Source organism: Sturnus vulgaris, chromosome 7 (assembly GCF_052056855.1).
Source record: "Sturnus vulgaris isolate bStuVul1 chromosome 7, bStuVul1.hap1, whole genome shotgun sequence".
NCBI classification, from domain to species: domain Eukaryota; kingdom Metazoa; phylum Chordata; class Aves; order Passeriformes; family Sturnidae; genus Sturnus; species Sturnus vulgaris.
Genome location: NC_142249.1, coordinates 337287 through 355464, shown reverse-complemented (window position 1 = coordinate 355464; position 18178 = coordinate 337287). Strand labels below are relative to the sequence as shown.

General features: G+C 42.5%; 1 protein-coding gene across 6 annotated transcripts in view; it reads right to left on the bottom strand.

Annotated features, from left to right (window-relative positions):
* AGAP1 (ArfGAP with GTPase domain, ankyrin repeat and PH domain 1) overlaps positions 1 to 18178 on the bottom strand; it is a 304936-nt gene that overhangs the window by 167680 nt on the left and 119078 nt on the right. For all 6 annotated transcript variants that reach the window (XM_088167528.1, XM_088167529.1, XM_014890724.2 and 3 more), the window contains 2 exons: positions 17375 to 17509; positions 779 to 906 (listed from right to left, as the gene is read on the bottom strand). In XM_088167528.1, the coding sequence (XP_088023654.1) occupies positions 779 to 906; positions 17375 to 17509 (263 nt within the window). The remainder of the gene's footprint in view (positions 1 to 778; positions 907 to 17374; positions 17510 to 18178) is intronic.

Genomic DNA, 18178 nt, shown 5'->3' with positions numbered 1-18178 from the left:
TAGGGCTGTAACCCAGTGGGAGAAGTTACTCCTTTCTGCCCAAAAGCAAGCACTGTGTGGGATAAAGGTCCATAATCAAAACAAATCCTCACAACGGGGGCTCAAGACTGCAAAATAACCCACATATTACTGAGTTTAGACTGAAAACCACACCAGAATGGCTGTGGGTATCTGACATCCTTCAGTTTATATCCATCCCAACTGGGGACATGCCCAGAGATTATCAGGTGACACGAGAAAACAAAGACACTGAGGAAGGGCACTGCCAGGGAAACATAGGGGAGCATGCAACATGTGGGTAAAACTTGTGCACGTCAGAAGAATTTGGTATTAACCATATGCTTCTCAAAATACCATCAAGTGTAAAATTCCAGCACTCTCACCACTGGGACACACCAGCTCAGCACAGCTGAGTGACAGTAACCACCAAAAACACAGCAAGGGGATGATAAACCACAGCACAGCAAATCCTGCAACTGTAGTGATTGGCCTACTCAGACCTGCAGGCTGCTGGGTATCAATGAGAACGATCAAAGCAGGCTTATCAATCCAAGCAGGCTTTAAAGCCAAATTATTCTGCATTGCTACTTTGTTTCTTGAACTCAAGCCAATCTAAAAAAAAATTCAAGTATCACTTCAAACTACAGATCACTGAGAGCATTAAAAAAATAGCAACTATCTCTTGAGCAGCAGAAAGAGCATTTGAAATGGCACAAAATACATCAGAGATGAAAAGCAGCTTATCAGTTCCTTTTCCAAGCATTTGTTTTATGTGTACCTGGCTGATATGTACGGCAGAAACCTGGGCAGAACACACGGAGGAGTGGCTCGGAGAGTTGGGAAGAGATTTGCAGGGTCCGATTGAGAGCTGCTGCTTCTTCTTGGTGGAAACAATCTTCTGAGCAACTGAAGGGAAACAAAACATCCAGGCAGGTGAGGCAGATCACAGCTGGAAAGCAAAGCACGGTGGGAAAACACACAGTGAACAGGACACAAACAGGGGGGCTCCACCACCAAAGCCTGCTCCAAAAATGGGGTGTATGACAGGGAAGAGGGAGGGTGCTGGCTTTCCATGATGCTCCATGGGACACTCCAGCTTGGCTCTCCACATGGAGGATGGAGAAGTCTCCACCCAGAAGTCCATCTCCATCAGTCTCATTCCACCAGGTGAGCACCAGAGGACTCCAAGAGAAAATTACAAGCAGCAATACCAGGAATTCTGTACCAGGTCTCTTCTACGTTTATAAAAACACACTAACAAAGCTCATGATAGCAAACTTTTTCCTTTCTTCTTTGGGATATTCTCTTGGCAGACAGAAGATACCAGGTCTCTGCTGCCAAGGAATAAGATGGATTTCCCTTTTTTACCAACCGTTGCACCAGGGCAATCCACTTTGGAGTTCAAACCAAACGTAACTGGAATATTAGAACTGATAAAGGGTCCCTGACATGGAATAAATACCAGGATTAGAGGTACCACAAATCCCAGTGAAATTCTTCATGGAAAGAAGATGTATCGTGATTTCTAATTTCAGCTTTTATTCCTTAGCAGCACTAGCACAGCTGGGAAAATGCCTAATTTGTTTTGCAATTTATTTAGACATTTTCTTCAGCACGGAAAGAAAAGCAGCATTTAACAAATGGATACAGGGATCAGAACCATTAACATCTCTATACACGACTTAGCAGACCCATAATAAAAAAGATCAAACAGAACTGATGTGAAATGCAGCAACTTCCAAACCTCCCCTATAAATTTTCCATTTAAACAAGTCAAACTATTTCAGAAATTCATCTCATCACACACTGGAACTTGAATTCATGCTGCTAATTCAGCTAAAGCCTTTGGAAAGAGCTCTTTTTATGTCATAAATATATAAAAATAAAATTTCTCGCTACCTTTTTAGTCACAAATTAAAAACTAATCAAAATTTCAGTCTTTGGAAGCAGGTACTTGTGTAGTACCTATTAATCAAAAATGTCCCTAACTAAATCTAACTTCCTTGCATGCAGTTTTCTTCATGAAGGTAAGCACTTCATGGAAATTGTGCCAAGGAGTCTGCAGTCACTGGCAACACCTCCACCAAAACCAGCGACATTTATTGGCATCTCCTTAAAAAGTCCCTCAGAAACTCAAAGGATTTAAGCCAATAGAACCCAGTCTGTCTCATCCAGAAAACACAAAAGGATAATTATGTAAATTCCAACATTATTTTCCCTTACTACATTACAGCACAGGGACAGTGTAAGCATAGTTTCTTCTCAAATGAATGCAATTTTAATAACAAAGTGGTCTGTGGCTTATGTTTTTCATGTAAATGAATGATGACATAACCATGATTTAGTGAGAATACATTGTATAAAGAATGGCTCATATATATGAAGAAGCAGCTTCATTAGTTACATCCCACCTCCAACAGGCCTCTTATCATCCTGAAAGGATGATATCAATTAATTTATCTTCCCCTAGCATATTGATCATAACCTTCATCAGCTAATCATGTTTAAATTAAAGGGGAATATCGCAGCACTCTGTCATTTCAGACCCATTGGGTTATTGATCTGGTGCCTGGGAAGCTATATATTAAAGTATTTTAAAACACATTAGTGAGTGAAGAGAGCAAACCAAAGGTCAGATTTTAACATATGCACATGGATTTGTCGTCATCGTATGTGGTAAAGACCTAAATTAAGACCAAAACGGAACAAAAACCACACATGAATGAAAACTACCTTGTCGGCAAAAGCTCCTGCTCTCACATAGGAGAGATAATTAGCCAAGGAAAACATTTACCTGTTCCCTTCAGCACAGGGGTGTTGGCAGCATCACACTGACACACACAGCACGGTCCGGGCAAGGAAGGGGAAGGGACAGGGAGGGAAACCCAAGACAGTCTGAACTCAGTGACTCAGACACAGGACCTGAACACACGAGCAAAGCCCCAGTGTCCAAGCTGGCCTGGGACACTGCCAGGGATCCAATCCAGGGGCAGCCACAGCTGCTCTGGGCACCCTGTGCCAGGGCCTGCTCACCCTCACAGAGAACAACTCCTTCCCAATATCCCATCCATCCCTGCCCTCTGGCAGTAGAAGCCATTCCCTGTGTGCTGTCCCTCCATGCCTTGTCCCCAGTCCCTCTCCAGCTCTCCTGGAGCCCCTTCAGGCCCTGGAAGGGACTCAGCTCTCCCTGGAGCCTTCCCTTCTCCACATGAGCACCCCCAGCTGTCCCAGCCTGGCTCCAGAGCAGAGAGGCTCCAGCCCTTGGAGCATCTCCAAGGCCTCCTCTGGACTCACTCCAGCAACTCCACATTGTTATTCTGGGGGCCCCAAACTGGACAGAGGTGGGGTCAAAACAGACCGTTCCTCCCCTCAAATTTCTTAGCTACTCGCTCCATCAGGACAATGATGTTCTGTGAATAAAAAATTCAAGAGAGCAGAAACATTTTTGTCCCAAGCCTTCAGGTTCTGTCTCATAACCAATGAGACTGCTGCTAAATACAATATTTTAAATTAATACTCTCTAGAAAATATTTCTAAAACAGATGCATACCAACTTAATCTATGGCAGATATCAAAAATAATCCATAGAGTGAGAAGCATTTCAACCATTTTTAAAAATCAATTTAATTGTCTGTACTTTTATACACTCAAGCTATCAATTTGGGACAGATTTTATTGTAATATATCAGTAGTATGAAAAGCTAAACAAAATTTATGTGAGAAGTCAAGAACTCCTCTGCAAATAAACAGGGATATGCCATTGTAAACAAGGAGAACTGATATTTACCAAATATTTGGTCTAGGAGGGGACAGTGATGCTTATTTTTTATACATTTAAATTTAATTCCACGAGCCAGAATGACTGGGAGTTGTATTCTGCTTGAAGGCATTGATAATTAAAAGCATGTGAAATTCCCGCTCCGAGTTGGGAGGGAAAGCTCTTGGCTTGAATGCAAGCTCTTCTTCCATGCCTGACCTAGCGCACCACAACAAAATTAACCTTCCCACCCCCTGCCACTTTCATCTGAAACGCGACTTTTTGTTAGTCAAAACCCACTCAATTCCTCAGCACCTCCCGCTCCCTCCCTGCCCGCAGGGCTTGCAGGGAGCCCTAAGCAGGGAAGCCTGAAGCTGCACATGGATGTTTATGTTTCCACGCTGCAGCTCTGCGGATCTCCGTGCAAGCCACCACGTTTTCTGATGGAGAAGAAGGGAGCACACGCTCATTTCCCCAAGCAAAGCCCTCCCTCTCTGCTCTCGGGGCTAAATTCCCTGGTGGGACGAGCCGACTCCTCTTGGTGCTCCGTTTGGGAGCTCATCCCCCTTAGGAACGCTGGTGCCACAGGAGCTGCACCGACAGAGCCGTGCCCTGGCTCACAGGGCTGTTCACACATCAGCTCCTCCTCGACCTCACTAGCGCAGCTCCAGCCAAGCACAAGGACAGGAAAGACAGAAAGCCGAGGGGAAAACACTCCCGAGGAGAAGTTCAGGGCACAAGGTGAGAGTCTCATCCAGCTCAACATCCCGGAAAGCTGGGAACACTCTGCAGCACCCAAGAGATGAGCTGAGGGAAACCACATCTAGGCTGAGACCTGATCTCTCCCTGCTCCGAAGGTGGATCCTGGAAAACAACCAAAGGTACCAACAGTCTGATCACTTTTCATTCCCCAGAGGCAGGAACAGTTATTCCTCTGCTCTGTGCTTCGACCAGCGAAAGCCTGGAATATGAAAAGGGAAGACTCGAGGCATACCAGACCCATAACATCTGGTGCCATTTCTCTTCTCCGCTATCACAGTACAGGGGCGCTGCATATTTTAGGAGATGCAAACACTCTTCTCCAATTACCACTAATTTAAATCAAAACTGGTTTCTCATAAAAACCTGTGTGAGACCATTCATCTCCTCTGCATGTCCAAGAACAAGTAAACAGCAGGTTCAGTTAAAACCTGCCACTGGTGCAAAAGATGGGAATGCAGGAAATTTTCTTTCACTGATGGACAGATAGAAAACAGCTTTCAGTTGAAGCTGGAATGCTGATGACTGAGTGAAAAACATCAGCAGGGATAAACACTTGTTTAAATAAATACCTGTTTCAACTACTTGGGGGAAAAAAACAATGCAAAATTGAGAGTTTTGTGTGAGCAAGTATTTGCTTTTACCTTAAAAAACACAAGTGGAAGAAGTTAAGATATACAGCAGCTTACATTTTTACAGCAGCTGCCTTTTAGCTTAATATTCCATGTTTACAGGATAAGTAAGGGTTCAATAAAAGTAAATTTAATCCACAATTACATATTGCAGGAGAGGCAGTAATAACTACCAGAGCAAGCCCTAACCACAAACACTTCCAAATGGGAAACATTAATGTAAGTAGCCACTATTAAGGCCTGTGCCTTATTGTGTCTGTTATTTTAAATTCAATCCATTTTCTCAGCCAAACAACCTTTATGTGTTTAAAAGGAAAGCTTGGCATCCCACATGTCATGTGTAACAGATAAATGAGTGCTGGGGAATTCTAATGTTGGAGTTGGGAAATGGCAATTTATGCAGCTCATTCCTGGCCACATGCAGCCAGAAATGTCTGAGGTTACTTTGCCCTGAAGAAGCAGTGCCACTGTAAAGTCACACCAGGGCAGAGGAGTTCCTGCTCTACACTGAGCACAAACTCTCTCCATGCTCCAACAGCCTGTGGGGGAACTTGCTGGGAGAAACCTCGATGACCAAAAAAGAAAAGTCAAATTGACCAAAAAGATACAGAACTGCAGTGCAAGGCACCAAAAGCATTACAAAGTTGTACAGGACAAAGTGCTTGGTTAACAAATCTTTGCTTCTTAAACCTTGTCTTACAAGATATGAAAATACAGCTGTAAATCAGGCTCGGTATTAAATATCTTTAATCAATGCCAACATGTATTTTTCTTCCTCCACAGGTAACTCTTAATTAACATTGCGCATCACTTATTGCCAACCTCCATGCAAATCACTGCCTTCCAAGACTAGATGAGCAAATATGCCAATAAATCCACTGGAAACATTCTGGCATCTGAAGCAATTTAAAAAATAAACCTGTGTTTTCGTCACTGCTTCAACTGCGCTGCAAGTAGAAGCACATGACTCGAGGATTTAAGGGGAACATTGTGCCAGACACACAGGTAAAGTCTTCTGCACACGGATTTACCTCACCAGTACCTCATGGAGTTCTGCTGACCTTTCCATGAGGGGCAGAATCAAGTCATAAATCCTGTTTTATCTCACACAGTTGTAATTTTAAATTGCAAAGGTTAAAAGATGTTGAAACAAGAAAAAAAGACAAACTGAAAAGATTCAAAGAATGTTGTCATATTGATGTGTTTTGTAAAATGCCCACAAAGGAAGCAACAGAGTCATTAATTACACTTTAAGAATAACATCACGGTATGTATTTAATCCTATGTCAAAACACAGAATTGCTTTTTAAGCACATCAAAACATAGATTTAGGTAACAGAAAGTTATATGATGCTTCAGGATTTTACCACTTTAGTGAGCAATTTCCTCCTCCCATTTTGCAGCAGCTTCATGGAAAACACATTTTGGGGCACACACTACCAAATGACAGCTTTCATAGAGAACATGTCTGCTCTCTGAAGATCCATGCACACCCAGCGAGGTCACTAATAGAGCACAGAAAAGGACACAAAGTGACAGAAAGCTGCTGGCTATGTTAACGCATCTCAGCTGCAACTAGCCTTCAGAAAGAAAGAAACTAATCATGTTTACTAAATCAAGTGCCTCATCCACACAGTTCCATTAACTCAACTTAAAAAAAAAAGGTCATCAAAAGACCAGAATAATCAATGATTTTCTTTTTTCAACTGCCAAAATGACACAATAATTGTTACCTAACAACTCAAAGTCTGAAGTCAGAGGTGTAACCACACCATGAGATCACACAGCTACATCCAGACAGGATACAGCTCCTTCCAAAACAAGGGCCATGATTGCTGGGACATCTAAGAAAAAAGTTACAGTCATGTAATACTTTGAACAAATATCACTTTTTTCACATTCAATATTCACAGATATTATTCCTCAAGATGTGAGTATTCTCCTCAGAAAAGAGCAATCAGGTTTACTACACCAACACCAAAAGAGGTGCATAAACACATCACTACATCTAAAGCACAACTTATCTATGCTGTTCACCAAACTCAAGCTAGAGAATTTCTCATACTTTGAAGAAAAATCTCCCCTTAAACAAACCACCAAGGACCTAAATAAGATTAAATAAACCGCCTCAGCCCACGAACCATCAAAATCTACCTCTCAGGCACACAGAGGCCTGTTGGAGAGTTAAGTTTGCGTTGCCAACATTGCTTCAGTGCAGGTGGAAAAAATCCTGCTCCTAAAACACCCTCCAGAAATCCAGCAGCAGATAGGAAATCATCTCCTCCACCACTACAGCTTAAAAATCCTTTGGGTTTGTGGGTTTATGCACATCCAGCTGTCACAAAAGCAGTTCCCTGCCAGAGCAGAAGCATCATAGAGCATTTCACATAAATCTCCCAAAACACATAAGCCCCCCCTTTGCACTTTAATCATTTGCTAACAGTTACAATAAGATTATATTAAAAATTTAAACTGCCCTACTTAATGCAATTTACCTTCAAAGGTCCATTTCCAGAGAATGAAGTCGAATGATATAAATGTCGAACACTTGATCAGATTTATGGCACCCAAGAATATTTCTCTTGATACAGATCTGACGAGTGAAGGCTAATGGCTTTAGTTTTATTACTTTTTAAGCACTTAATGGGAAAATTCAGACATTTTCACAAGACTAAGCTCCAGCAAGAATGGTGCATTTAGAGGCTGACAGCATAGGAGAAAGCTGTGTGCTCTCAGTAGAGATGACCGGTTAAACAGCATTATTAGGCGAGAGATTAATGCCAAGTATTTATCCAGATAATTTGTCACACAACAGTTAGGCCTGAGTGCCTCTGCTAAACAGGCAGAGTACTGACTCTACAGCCAAGTTTCCAGATGGAACTGGGGCCAAAATCCCAGGGAAAGACAACTGAAGTCACACTGGGATTGTAAAAGCAGAAGCTGATTGATAGTGTCATGGGTGCAGACCAACCAGTGCCTGCAGGTGAATAGGAAATAGCCCTTTCATTCCTTAGGGAACTCCACCTTTGCAACCATGTTCTCCACAAATGCTACAAAGCCGTAGTTTCACTTGTCCAAAACCACTTTTTTTTTCTCCTTTCAATTTTTTTTAAACTGAAAGACAGCTGGGAGTGCTCAGATTTTAATTAATGTCTAGGTACTTTGCCGATCAATCAGCGAGCGCTATAAATTCGCCTCTATTTCTCATTAGTTACACTATTGCACAGCTTAAATCTAACCGTACCTTTCTGGGAGACTGTAAATTACCAGGCCTAAGACACAGGCGAGTGCAGCAGGCATCAGGAGGGGCATAAATGATGGGAGGGAGGCGATTGTACGTGCGCTCAGCTCCGGCTGATTTACTCCTCACCAGACCTCTTTGCACACACAAGGAGCAGCAGCACAAGTGCCACCAGCAGCACTCCATCTCCCGCAGTTTGCATATCTGACTTGAGACCAGTAATGACCTGTCTTTATTAACATTAACAAGTTTTATGCCCCAAATCCAATTTTCCATCGAAAAATATATTTCTTCAGCATCTGCCAATAATGTTCCTTCATTAAGTGCAGATAGAGCTTAAAGAAAAACAAACCTCTGCCTTAATTTAAAATTGGTTCTGTGGCTCTGAAAGCTACCTTTAGCCTTTTCAAAGGTGAGACAGTGCAGAAGTTACCTTACACAGCAGGAACTTGTGCTGAAACGAAAAAGAACACATATTCACACCTTTATTAACAAAACTATTCAATTTTTAGTCATGTATCAGCTTTTATAATAATTCTTGAACTAAAGGTGGTGAGCCAGCACTCCACAGAGGTTGCTGAGGGAGTGTACTTGTCACAGATGACAAATATGTTCCAAAAAATGTCTTCTATCACAGTTAAGATTTATTAAAAAATGTAATTTGAAGTTTTGAAAGCTGCAGGAAACTTTCCGTCCAGGGCTATAAGCAGCCAAAAAAAAAAAAAAAAGGAGAAAAATCAAAATCAAAAAACAGCAAACTGTGACCAATTATCAGCAGATAATGAAGTCACACGTGGAGACTGTCAGGGGACCCATCAGGAATCACAGGATCCTTTAGGCTGGAAAAGCTCTCTAAAATCACTGAGTTGAAGCATTACCCCAGCACTGCCAAGGCCACCACTAACCACATTCCCAAGTGCCACATCCCCCACTTTTCCCAATCCCTTAATAAAGCCTTGAAGCCCCTGTGTTCACATTTAATAATTGGGATAATTTTCGTAAGTGAGACAGCCCACGCAGTCCCATGCATCTGCCAATTAATTTTCCTTCCTGATTTTAGCTTACTTCCTAACCAAAATGCAGCATGCATTGCTAAAATAAGCCCACACAGATCCCAGACTGGTGCCCCAGGAAAGACCCAGCTAAAGAAATAACCAAAACATACAAAGAGAGGCTATTCACAAGTAGCTCTGTGTTCTCCAGACTCAACTCTTGAGTTGTACAATATGATGCTGTGCTGGATTCTTTCTTTTTCGCAGAATATTGACCAGATTCTGCAGCAGGTAGGACCTGACCTTGCTGCTTCTGGGTCACACACAACTCCAATAACAAAGGAAAAGAAAGGAAAGAGTTTGATGCAGAGAACAAGTCTCGATGTTTAAGACTGGCCAACGACAGAAACTGAAATAAAAGGAGGAGCTTACAGATAAAATTCACTTTGCACCGACATTTGATGAAAATCACACACCAGGATCACTGCAAACGCTTTTCTTCTAGAGGAAGGGGTGGAAGTTCCAGTTTTGGTGGGCACGAGTGGCCTTGTGCAGCACCACCCCATCAGACCTAACCTCAATTTCAAAATTGATTATACGCAATTAAAGATTCTCTACTTTCTAGAGAAGAAGGAAGGAAAAACGCATCTCATAAACTCGGCAGCTGTGCTGGGATTTTGGCAGGAATTCCGAGGCGAATGCCACCACCGTGCCTTGCTGCACTCAGCACCCCCAGGCATCCAGGGAGCCTTTGAAAGGCTGAATGCACGATGCTAATCCCGGCCACGCAAACAGCTCAATGGGATTTGCATATGCATACGGATTAGCTGAAAGGCAACGATTTGCAATGCGCTTCCGAAATGGCTTTTGAGGAACCAGTTATGCTAATAATCAACTTTGATGTTGAAGATGTGTTTGTTACACAACAGAGAAGGTTACAAAAGGATTATGTTTATTACACCAGTTTTAAACGTTTGATAGCTCAGACAAAAGCTTCTCTTCATTATGAGGGGGAAAAGCAGGATCTTCTCTTTAATAAATGTTCCTAAACACACCCAGAACAGAATGACGGTACAGAAAGGGCATTTTCCCTTCCCTTTCTCTCTTCAGACAACACATCTCGTGGGTGAGCTCTTAATCTTCCATTCATCAATATTAACCCAGCAAAGCCATTTTTTTGCGAGCAAATTTAAAGATATGTCCACAAAGAACAGTTAAAACCAATGGCCAAGGGAAGAAGTATTGAGGAAAACTAAAAAAAAAAAAATAAAAATCAAGTTTTAGGCATTTCATGCTGCCCTTTGTATGTGAAGGCTTGCTGAAGAAGCTGTACAGAACATGGCATAAAGCAGCAGACGAGGTGAATGGGCTTTTAAGATTTGTCAATAAAAAATTAAGAAGAAAAAGATTAAATGAGCAAACCATAATCATAGAAGTGTAACAAAGAGCACAGCAGTAGGAAGAGAGACAAAGATACGCTGGGCAAGGAAGAGCATCCCCCAAAATGCAGCAAACAAGGCACAGTTTACACAGAACACTTAGAAATAAAGCAGACATGAGGAAGAAAAAGATTCTGGCTTAATAAAGCAAATATAAACTGGCACTTTGTGGAGGTCATGCTCTGCTGAAGCCCTTCCTGCCCCTCACCTGACCTAGTGGTCAGTTCCTCTGCAGCATCATTTCGCAGCTGCTAAAGAATCCTCGCTCTAACAGGTATCACCAAGCAGTATTTATTTCATTTTATTTATGTTTCAACCCTCCCCTCTGGACACAGCCCATGACAGAGCCCTGCTAGCAGCCGTGCTGTGCCATCAGTTCGCTGTGCAGCTCACTTGGCTCACAAAGCTCCGCAGAAATTGTCACTGCTCCTTTCAGCTTCTGGCACCAGCTCCGCCAGGAACTGCAGCATGACAACACTTGTTTATGGCTTATTTCTATTCTGCTTTTCCTTTACTGAGAGAAGGAGATTTGAAAAATTGGGGATTTTCAAACTTCCTCCTTCTTCCAGAATTTGTTGTTTCTGTTTTTAAGGGAAAACAATTCCTACTTGCTCGCCAGACAGTCCACAAATGTGTTTCTAACACTTTATCCCCCAAGCACAGCGCACATGAGTCTGTCAAACAGACTGCTTCTGCCTCTCACTCTCATCTCTACTGTAAAATTTTTAAAAAAAGGCAATTTACCCTCAAAGAACAAACTTGCTTCCTGCCCCAGGATTTCAATTAGAGTTTGTATTACAGAACATTACTTTACTGGACTAATTCTGAATTGTGACTACTGAAAACCTGAATTCTTTTGCATTTTGCTAAGATTTATCAACGTTCTTGTTGTCATTTAATGAAGAATTTGTCTATGTTGAAGTAGGTCTTGCATTTATTGTACTCATAAAAAAATTCAACAGCTGTCACCTATTGCATAAAATCAGAAGCTCTGCTCTAGGTTTTAAGTAACCTGCCTTACTGCATACACTTCATATTAAGACTTAAAGGAAGTGCCATAAAACAACTGCTATAAAATTAAAAGTCACACAAAAAGTACTGCATGAGATTATGGTTTTCTATGAGTCACCTAGTGAATGACACACCAGAGCTAAAATCAAAACCTCCCTGGCACTTTTACTGGCATTACATCATTCGATTCCTCTGTGCTCACTGTAGCACTCCTTAAATTCCATACCCTGCACTGCAGCTCCTCATCCCATTATCTGATTCCATGGATAAAAAAATGGATGCAGACAAGTCACTGGAAGGCCTCTCTTCTTTCCTTCACACATTTGTGGATCCAGGTGCGGTGTTGAAAAACCTGACAGAGCAGTACCAGTCTCAAAGTCCCCAGAGCCTGCAAGGTTGCTGCAATTTTCACAAAAACTGGCAAAAAGGTGAAGTCTGTGCCCACCAAACAGCACGGCAGAGATGCTGAGGGGAACGCGGGGCACCAAGCATGAGAGGACTGCAGAGACCTTGTAAGTCCTTGAGGAACAGGAGGAAAAAAAAATCTTGAGCTGTAATGAGTGAAGTGGGAAGTCTGGTAATCAGTCAGAAAATATAAATCCAAGGATTGGATCCATTTTCCAGCCCAATCCTATTGATGCCAACTGTTCCCCAGGATGAAGGCTTCTTCACCTGGTTCACCAGGCACTGCCGAATTCACACAGCTCATTTCAAGCCTACGTTTTATAAAGTTTGGGTATTGGTTAATTTCCTCCTGCTACCTAACACTGGGCCTTCCTACAACAGCGTACAGGCTGATTTTTGACACTAAGAATTGTCATCTATGGGAATGGGGCTGAGAGATTACCTGTGCAAACAAAAAAAACAAACCCAAACCCAAACCAAAAAAAAAAATACACCAAACAAAACAAAACAAAAAACACAAACCAAAAAAACCTCTGCTCATTTATTAATGGCCCCTAAGAGTTACAGGCAAGCAGGAAGGGTAAAAAGTAAGTGCAAGGGCAAAGCAAGTTCAGAATAAAACACAAACGGAAACACCTCACAAGACGAAAGCGAGCAGATCAGTGTGTTCACGTCTCTTCCCTTTCCAACCGACTTTGGCGGCCGCAGCGTTTGTCGCTGCCGGCGCTGGGACACAAAGCCCCGAGCGGCGCCGCCGTCGCCATCACGGGCCCCTCACGCAGCGGCTCGGGCGCCCCCTGGCGGCCGCTCCCACCCCGCTCCGTTACTCCCAGGGACACGGAACGCGGAATAAAGATCAAAAACCTTCATTTCACGTTAAAAATAAAGTCTTAAAACGAACTTAACACTGAAACTACTTCAAATGAAAGGGGGCTTAAAATGAACGCGGCTTGAGCTTTTGTTGCTCCAGGCTAAGCCATAATATCGAGGAAAAGAAATTTACTCCCTCATATCATTTTCTCCTTCAAACAACCCAAACCAAACAAACCAGGAACATACAAATATCTAACCGGCCAAAGTGTTGATTTCCCAGCGGTTCTGAAGCCTGCCAAGGAGTCAGCAGGCTGATCCAGGCCGTGGGTGACCAGCCTGAATGCTGAGAGAAGCTCATGGCTGCCACAATCCCGCAGGCCTCATTGAAATCCAAGGAATTCCATGGAATGCCCAGAGCCAAAGGAGCCGCTACCTCATTCTGCCCTGCCCTGGGGTCCCCACCAGCTCCCCAAGCACAGAATCCCTCAGGCCACATCCAGTGCCAGAGTAACATCGGATCTTCCCAAAACACCTGTCGGGATGGGACCGATTTACTTCGCTTTTATTTACTTCCCATAAGGCTGATTAGCATTTCCTAATGAAAACACATCTATAAAAGCTGACTTGAGCACGCTGATGACAAGTGACAGCCCTTCCCCTCAATCCGCCTGCACCAGCATTAATTTGTCATCCCCCATCCCTTAACAGAGAAATGGTGCTTTGAAGTTCTCCTTTTAAAACACCTTTGTTCAACACCACACTACACGGAAACACTATTTGGATCTGGAAACGAAGTAAGTCTGGTAAGTTTTTTACACAGAGCAGGCACATTCCTTAATAAAAGATTAGTTAATTTGTCTGGGAAATTGATTTGTAGAGATAGTTGGCTTCTGATTGTGATGGTGTGAATTGTAACATCTATGTAGTCTCACCCTTCATATGAGACTGAAAATAGAAAAAAAGTTTTTTAAAACACCTCTCAGATGCCCAATCTCTGGGTCAGAAAAGGGCAAAACCCCACAAATTTGCAAATAAAGCACCCAAAAGAACTGGTAGCTGCAGCACAGCACCAGAGCAAAGTGGAAATCGTGAGGCAGCATCAATTTTCAATAATTTTGGCCTCTGCCACCACATACTGCAACTCCTGCCTCAACACTCACAACTTTCTTGCTATTTTGGGCAGTACTAGATCACGATCTGGGGTTTCAGCCATCTAGATGAGGTAAAACCCCTTGGTTGAACTGCTAAGCAACAGAGATTCAACTCTGAACTCAAGTTAGACTCAAACCCTTTTGTTTCACGCCCTGTGATAGTAAAATTTTATCCTCTAAATATTTGAACATTTGCTCCTTCGTGGTCAGGGACTTGCATGGCCCACAGTTAAATGGGTCAGGGAAAATCTGAACGTAAAGCAGGGCAAGATGTGTGGTTATGAATACACTGTGAACAGAAATAAAAGCAATTCTCATGCATTAATGGTACATCAAGCTAATTCAAGAAGGCTAAAACCATTAAAAAGGCATCCTGGGGCAGTACACAGTCATTACAATACTATGCTGACAAGAACTATTAAAATAATAATTTCCAATGTCATTGATAGAATCCATTCTGATAAGCAGGAGGAAAAAAGTCTCTAATTCTTAATTATGAAGCAAAATGCATCTTACTAGCATTTATCTGATTTTTAAAATGCAATTCCCTTATTCAACTATTCAAAATACCAAAAAAATAAGAAAGAATATATTAACCTCCATAGTCGGGCACATTACTAAGCTAAACCCTTGAAACATGGAACTTCCCTTTTTTATTTCAACCTGAAATTTAGGTTTTTACTCCCAAAAGTATATGAGATTACACCTCAGTGGGACATGGCTGAAGATTAAAAACAGCCTCTAAAATAGCAGAATGTGAAGGAGGATTTTTGGCTTTCACTTTCCTCAGCATTCCTCTTAGAAAATATGAACCAGTGGACTTAATGATCTTAAGGGTCTTTTCCAACCCAAGTGATTCAATGATTCTATCTCTGTTACTATCAATAGTGAGCTTATCAGCTGTAATGAAGCGTTGGAAATGAGGTATTTGGATTTAACTCGAGAATAAAGTAGCATTTTCATAATAACAATAATCATTCAAGTTAAATTATTTTACCACTCAGCTGTGGAGAAAATGGGAAATGAGTTATCACAAAAGAATCGAAACAAATGGCCACGGGTTCAGTAGCTGCTTGGAGGGGACAAATTAGAAATTTAATTTCTAAAGTGTGTGCAACGAAGGGGTAAAAGGCTCTTCAATGCCATCTCCAATTTCTTCCTCCAAAAGGTAGGTCTACATCACAGCAAGGCACAACATAGAAACAATAAAACTGATTTTTAAAAAAAGCCTGAAAGCAAAGCAGCCCAAACCAGGGGCTAGTGTCAAAACCCACTAATTGTGTGCTTCAGAAGAAAAGTCTGTGGGCTGGAACATCCTCACGTGGATTGTTTTTTGTCTATCAGAGAATCCCAGAATAGTTTAGACTGAAAGGGACCTTAAAGCTACACTGAACCTGAACGCCCCAGAGCAGCACAAACCAAGGGATATTTAGTCAAGTGTTTCCTATTAACAGCTTGCAGTGTTCATTCACACCCCCTCATTTAATGGGGTTAAGAAGTTGCTTTGTTTCCTGCTGAAATAAACAGCAAAAATTATCAGGAATTGGATTCGGTCCCAGACATGTCTGGCAAGTGTAACCCATTCATAGAGAAGCATTTCTAATCCTATAAGCTGGCAAATATTAAAGAGTGGGTTGGCTGCCATGGGGGTAAAACAACACCCTGATATTTCTTAAAACACATGATCCCTGTCAATTCTTTTTTGTGGCCAAAGAGAGACAAATGAGCCTCCTGAAAGCTTACAAGTTTATCACACTAGCTTTGTGCCAAGAGACTTCTCTTAAAATCCCTGAGAAAGGGAAAAAAAAAACAAGAAGAGGACTGTAGACAGAGTCACAAACACCAGGGCTCAGAATATATAATTAACAATCTAACTCGAGCCAGCACTCAAAAATAAGTGTGCTAACAAAACCCCCTAATGGCTCTTTGAAACTCCTAATCGATATAGAAAATCTAGGCAGTCAAAACAGTAATTTTTGCAACTAGTTCAAAAGAAAACAGGGAGAAGAGCAAGAAGATGCAGCTTCAAATACTCCTCTCCGAAATCTGACCAACAGCATGGGTAAAAAACAGGTGCATGCCAGTATTTTCCACGTAAAATGTGCAATGTTTTGCCCCTTTTCTTCACATGTAAAAATTACAACAATTTTCTTTTTCCCCAGTGTAAACATTAGAATGTATCACCTTTTCATTCCATATAAAAATATGGAATTTTTGCCTTTTTGTTTTGAATTTGAAGTGTCTTTTCACACCCCACTGCAAGGTGCTGATGTGACACTGCCTCAAGTAAGCACAGGCAGAGCAAGACAAGAAGCTGGCAACAAAAACCACCAGAACTAAGGAGCTCAGAGAAGCATTAAAACTTAATTAAGGTTTTTAGACACAGAAAGCTGCTGTGAGGGGCTGACACGTTCAGCCACCAGAGGAGCCTGGCCAGAAGAGAAGCCAGCCAAGCTCCAGGACACGTGGCTGAAATTCCACTAGAGGGGGCACAGATCCCATCTCATACAACTCCAGGATCATGGACTTAGAATATCCTGATGTGGGACGGACCCACAAGGATCAAAATCACTACACAGGACTCTCAAAGAGTCCCAGAATGGTTTGGGTGGGAAGGGAGCTTAAAGCCTACACAATCCCACCCCTACCATGGGCAGGGACACATTCCACTATCCCAGGGTGCTCCAAGCCCCAGTGTCCAACCTGGCCTGGGACACTGCCAGGGATCCAGGGCCAGCCACAGCTGCTCTGGGCAGCACCCTGTGCCAGGGCCTGCCCACCCTCCCAGGGAACAATTCCTTCCCAACACTCAACCTATCTCTCAATTAACACCCCATGAACACGACGGTGCTCAAACATAGTATTTTCAGCTACTCTGCACCAACAGCCCCTCAGCCTCTCCACGAGCACTAAAACCAAACCAAAGAAAACTGAAAATTAAATAAGGACTAAAAATAGCTTAAGATGCTTAAGACTAAAGGTGCTGGTGGAGAACACATCAGTGCACATGCACTGCGTTCAAGTTAAGGAGCTGTCTTAGAAAACAACAAAAATGCCTAAAAATCGGGCATTTTCTTGAACTGAGCGGGCAAGTATCTGAGCTATCCCCGATGGGCGGTCCCTTAGAGCAGGCAGAGGATGGAGCGAGGTGCGGATGAGGAGGGGCAGCAGTACCGTCATGGAAGACTCTCTCCACGTTGAGCCCGTAGGTGGCACACGTCTCGTAATAAGTGCATCTCTTGAGGTCGTTGGACAACTTCCTGGCTCTGGCATCATCGATGACACGGGGGTTGGTGGAGCTGATAGCATCTGCATAACGACAGGGGGAAAATACCCATTAAAGGTCACTGGCAAACACCAGGCTGCGATTCACAGTCACAGGAGAGTCCTGCAAGCCTCTGAGATCACCAGGTGTTAATGTCAACCCACCGTCAGCACTAGCCCATGTCCTCAAGTGCCACAACCACGTGGTTTTTGAGCACATCCAGGGATGGTTCCAATGCCTGACAACCCTTTCCATGAGAAACACCCAACCTGAACCTCCCCTGGTGCAACTTCAGGCCAGCTCCTCTTATACTGACCAATACCCAAGCAGAAAGTTTAAAGACAAACCATGAAATAGGGTGCATATCACTCCAATTTTCATTTCCTTATTAAAATTACCAGTACACTGATTCCAAAAGCCAGGGGGAAAACCTCCAATGCTTTTTGTTTTTCTTAAATACATATACTGAGCTCAGTTGCTGTCAAAAAGGAAAAAAAAAATACACCATCACATGAAAGAGCATGAGCTCTGATGTAAAATATATTTAGGGAAACAAGTGGGTGATTAGTAGAAACCTGTCAAATGATTTTTAGGCCTCTGTAAATATCAGTGACTATAGAGTGTGAAATATGAAACATTATATATTTACAAGAAATAGAACTTAATTGTAAATTACATTTTCAAACTCTACTGTAAAGGCACCCAGACATGTT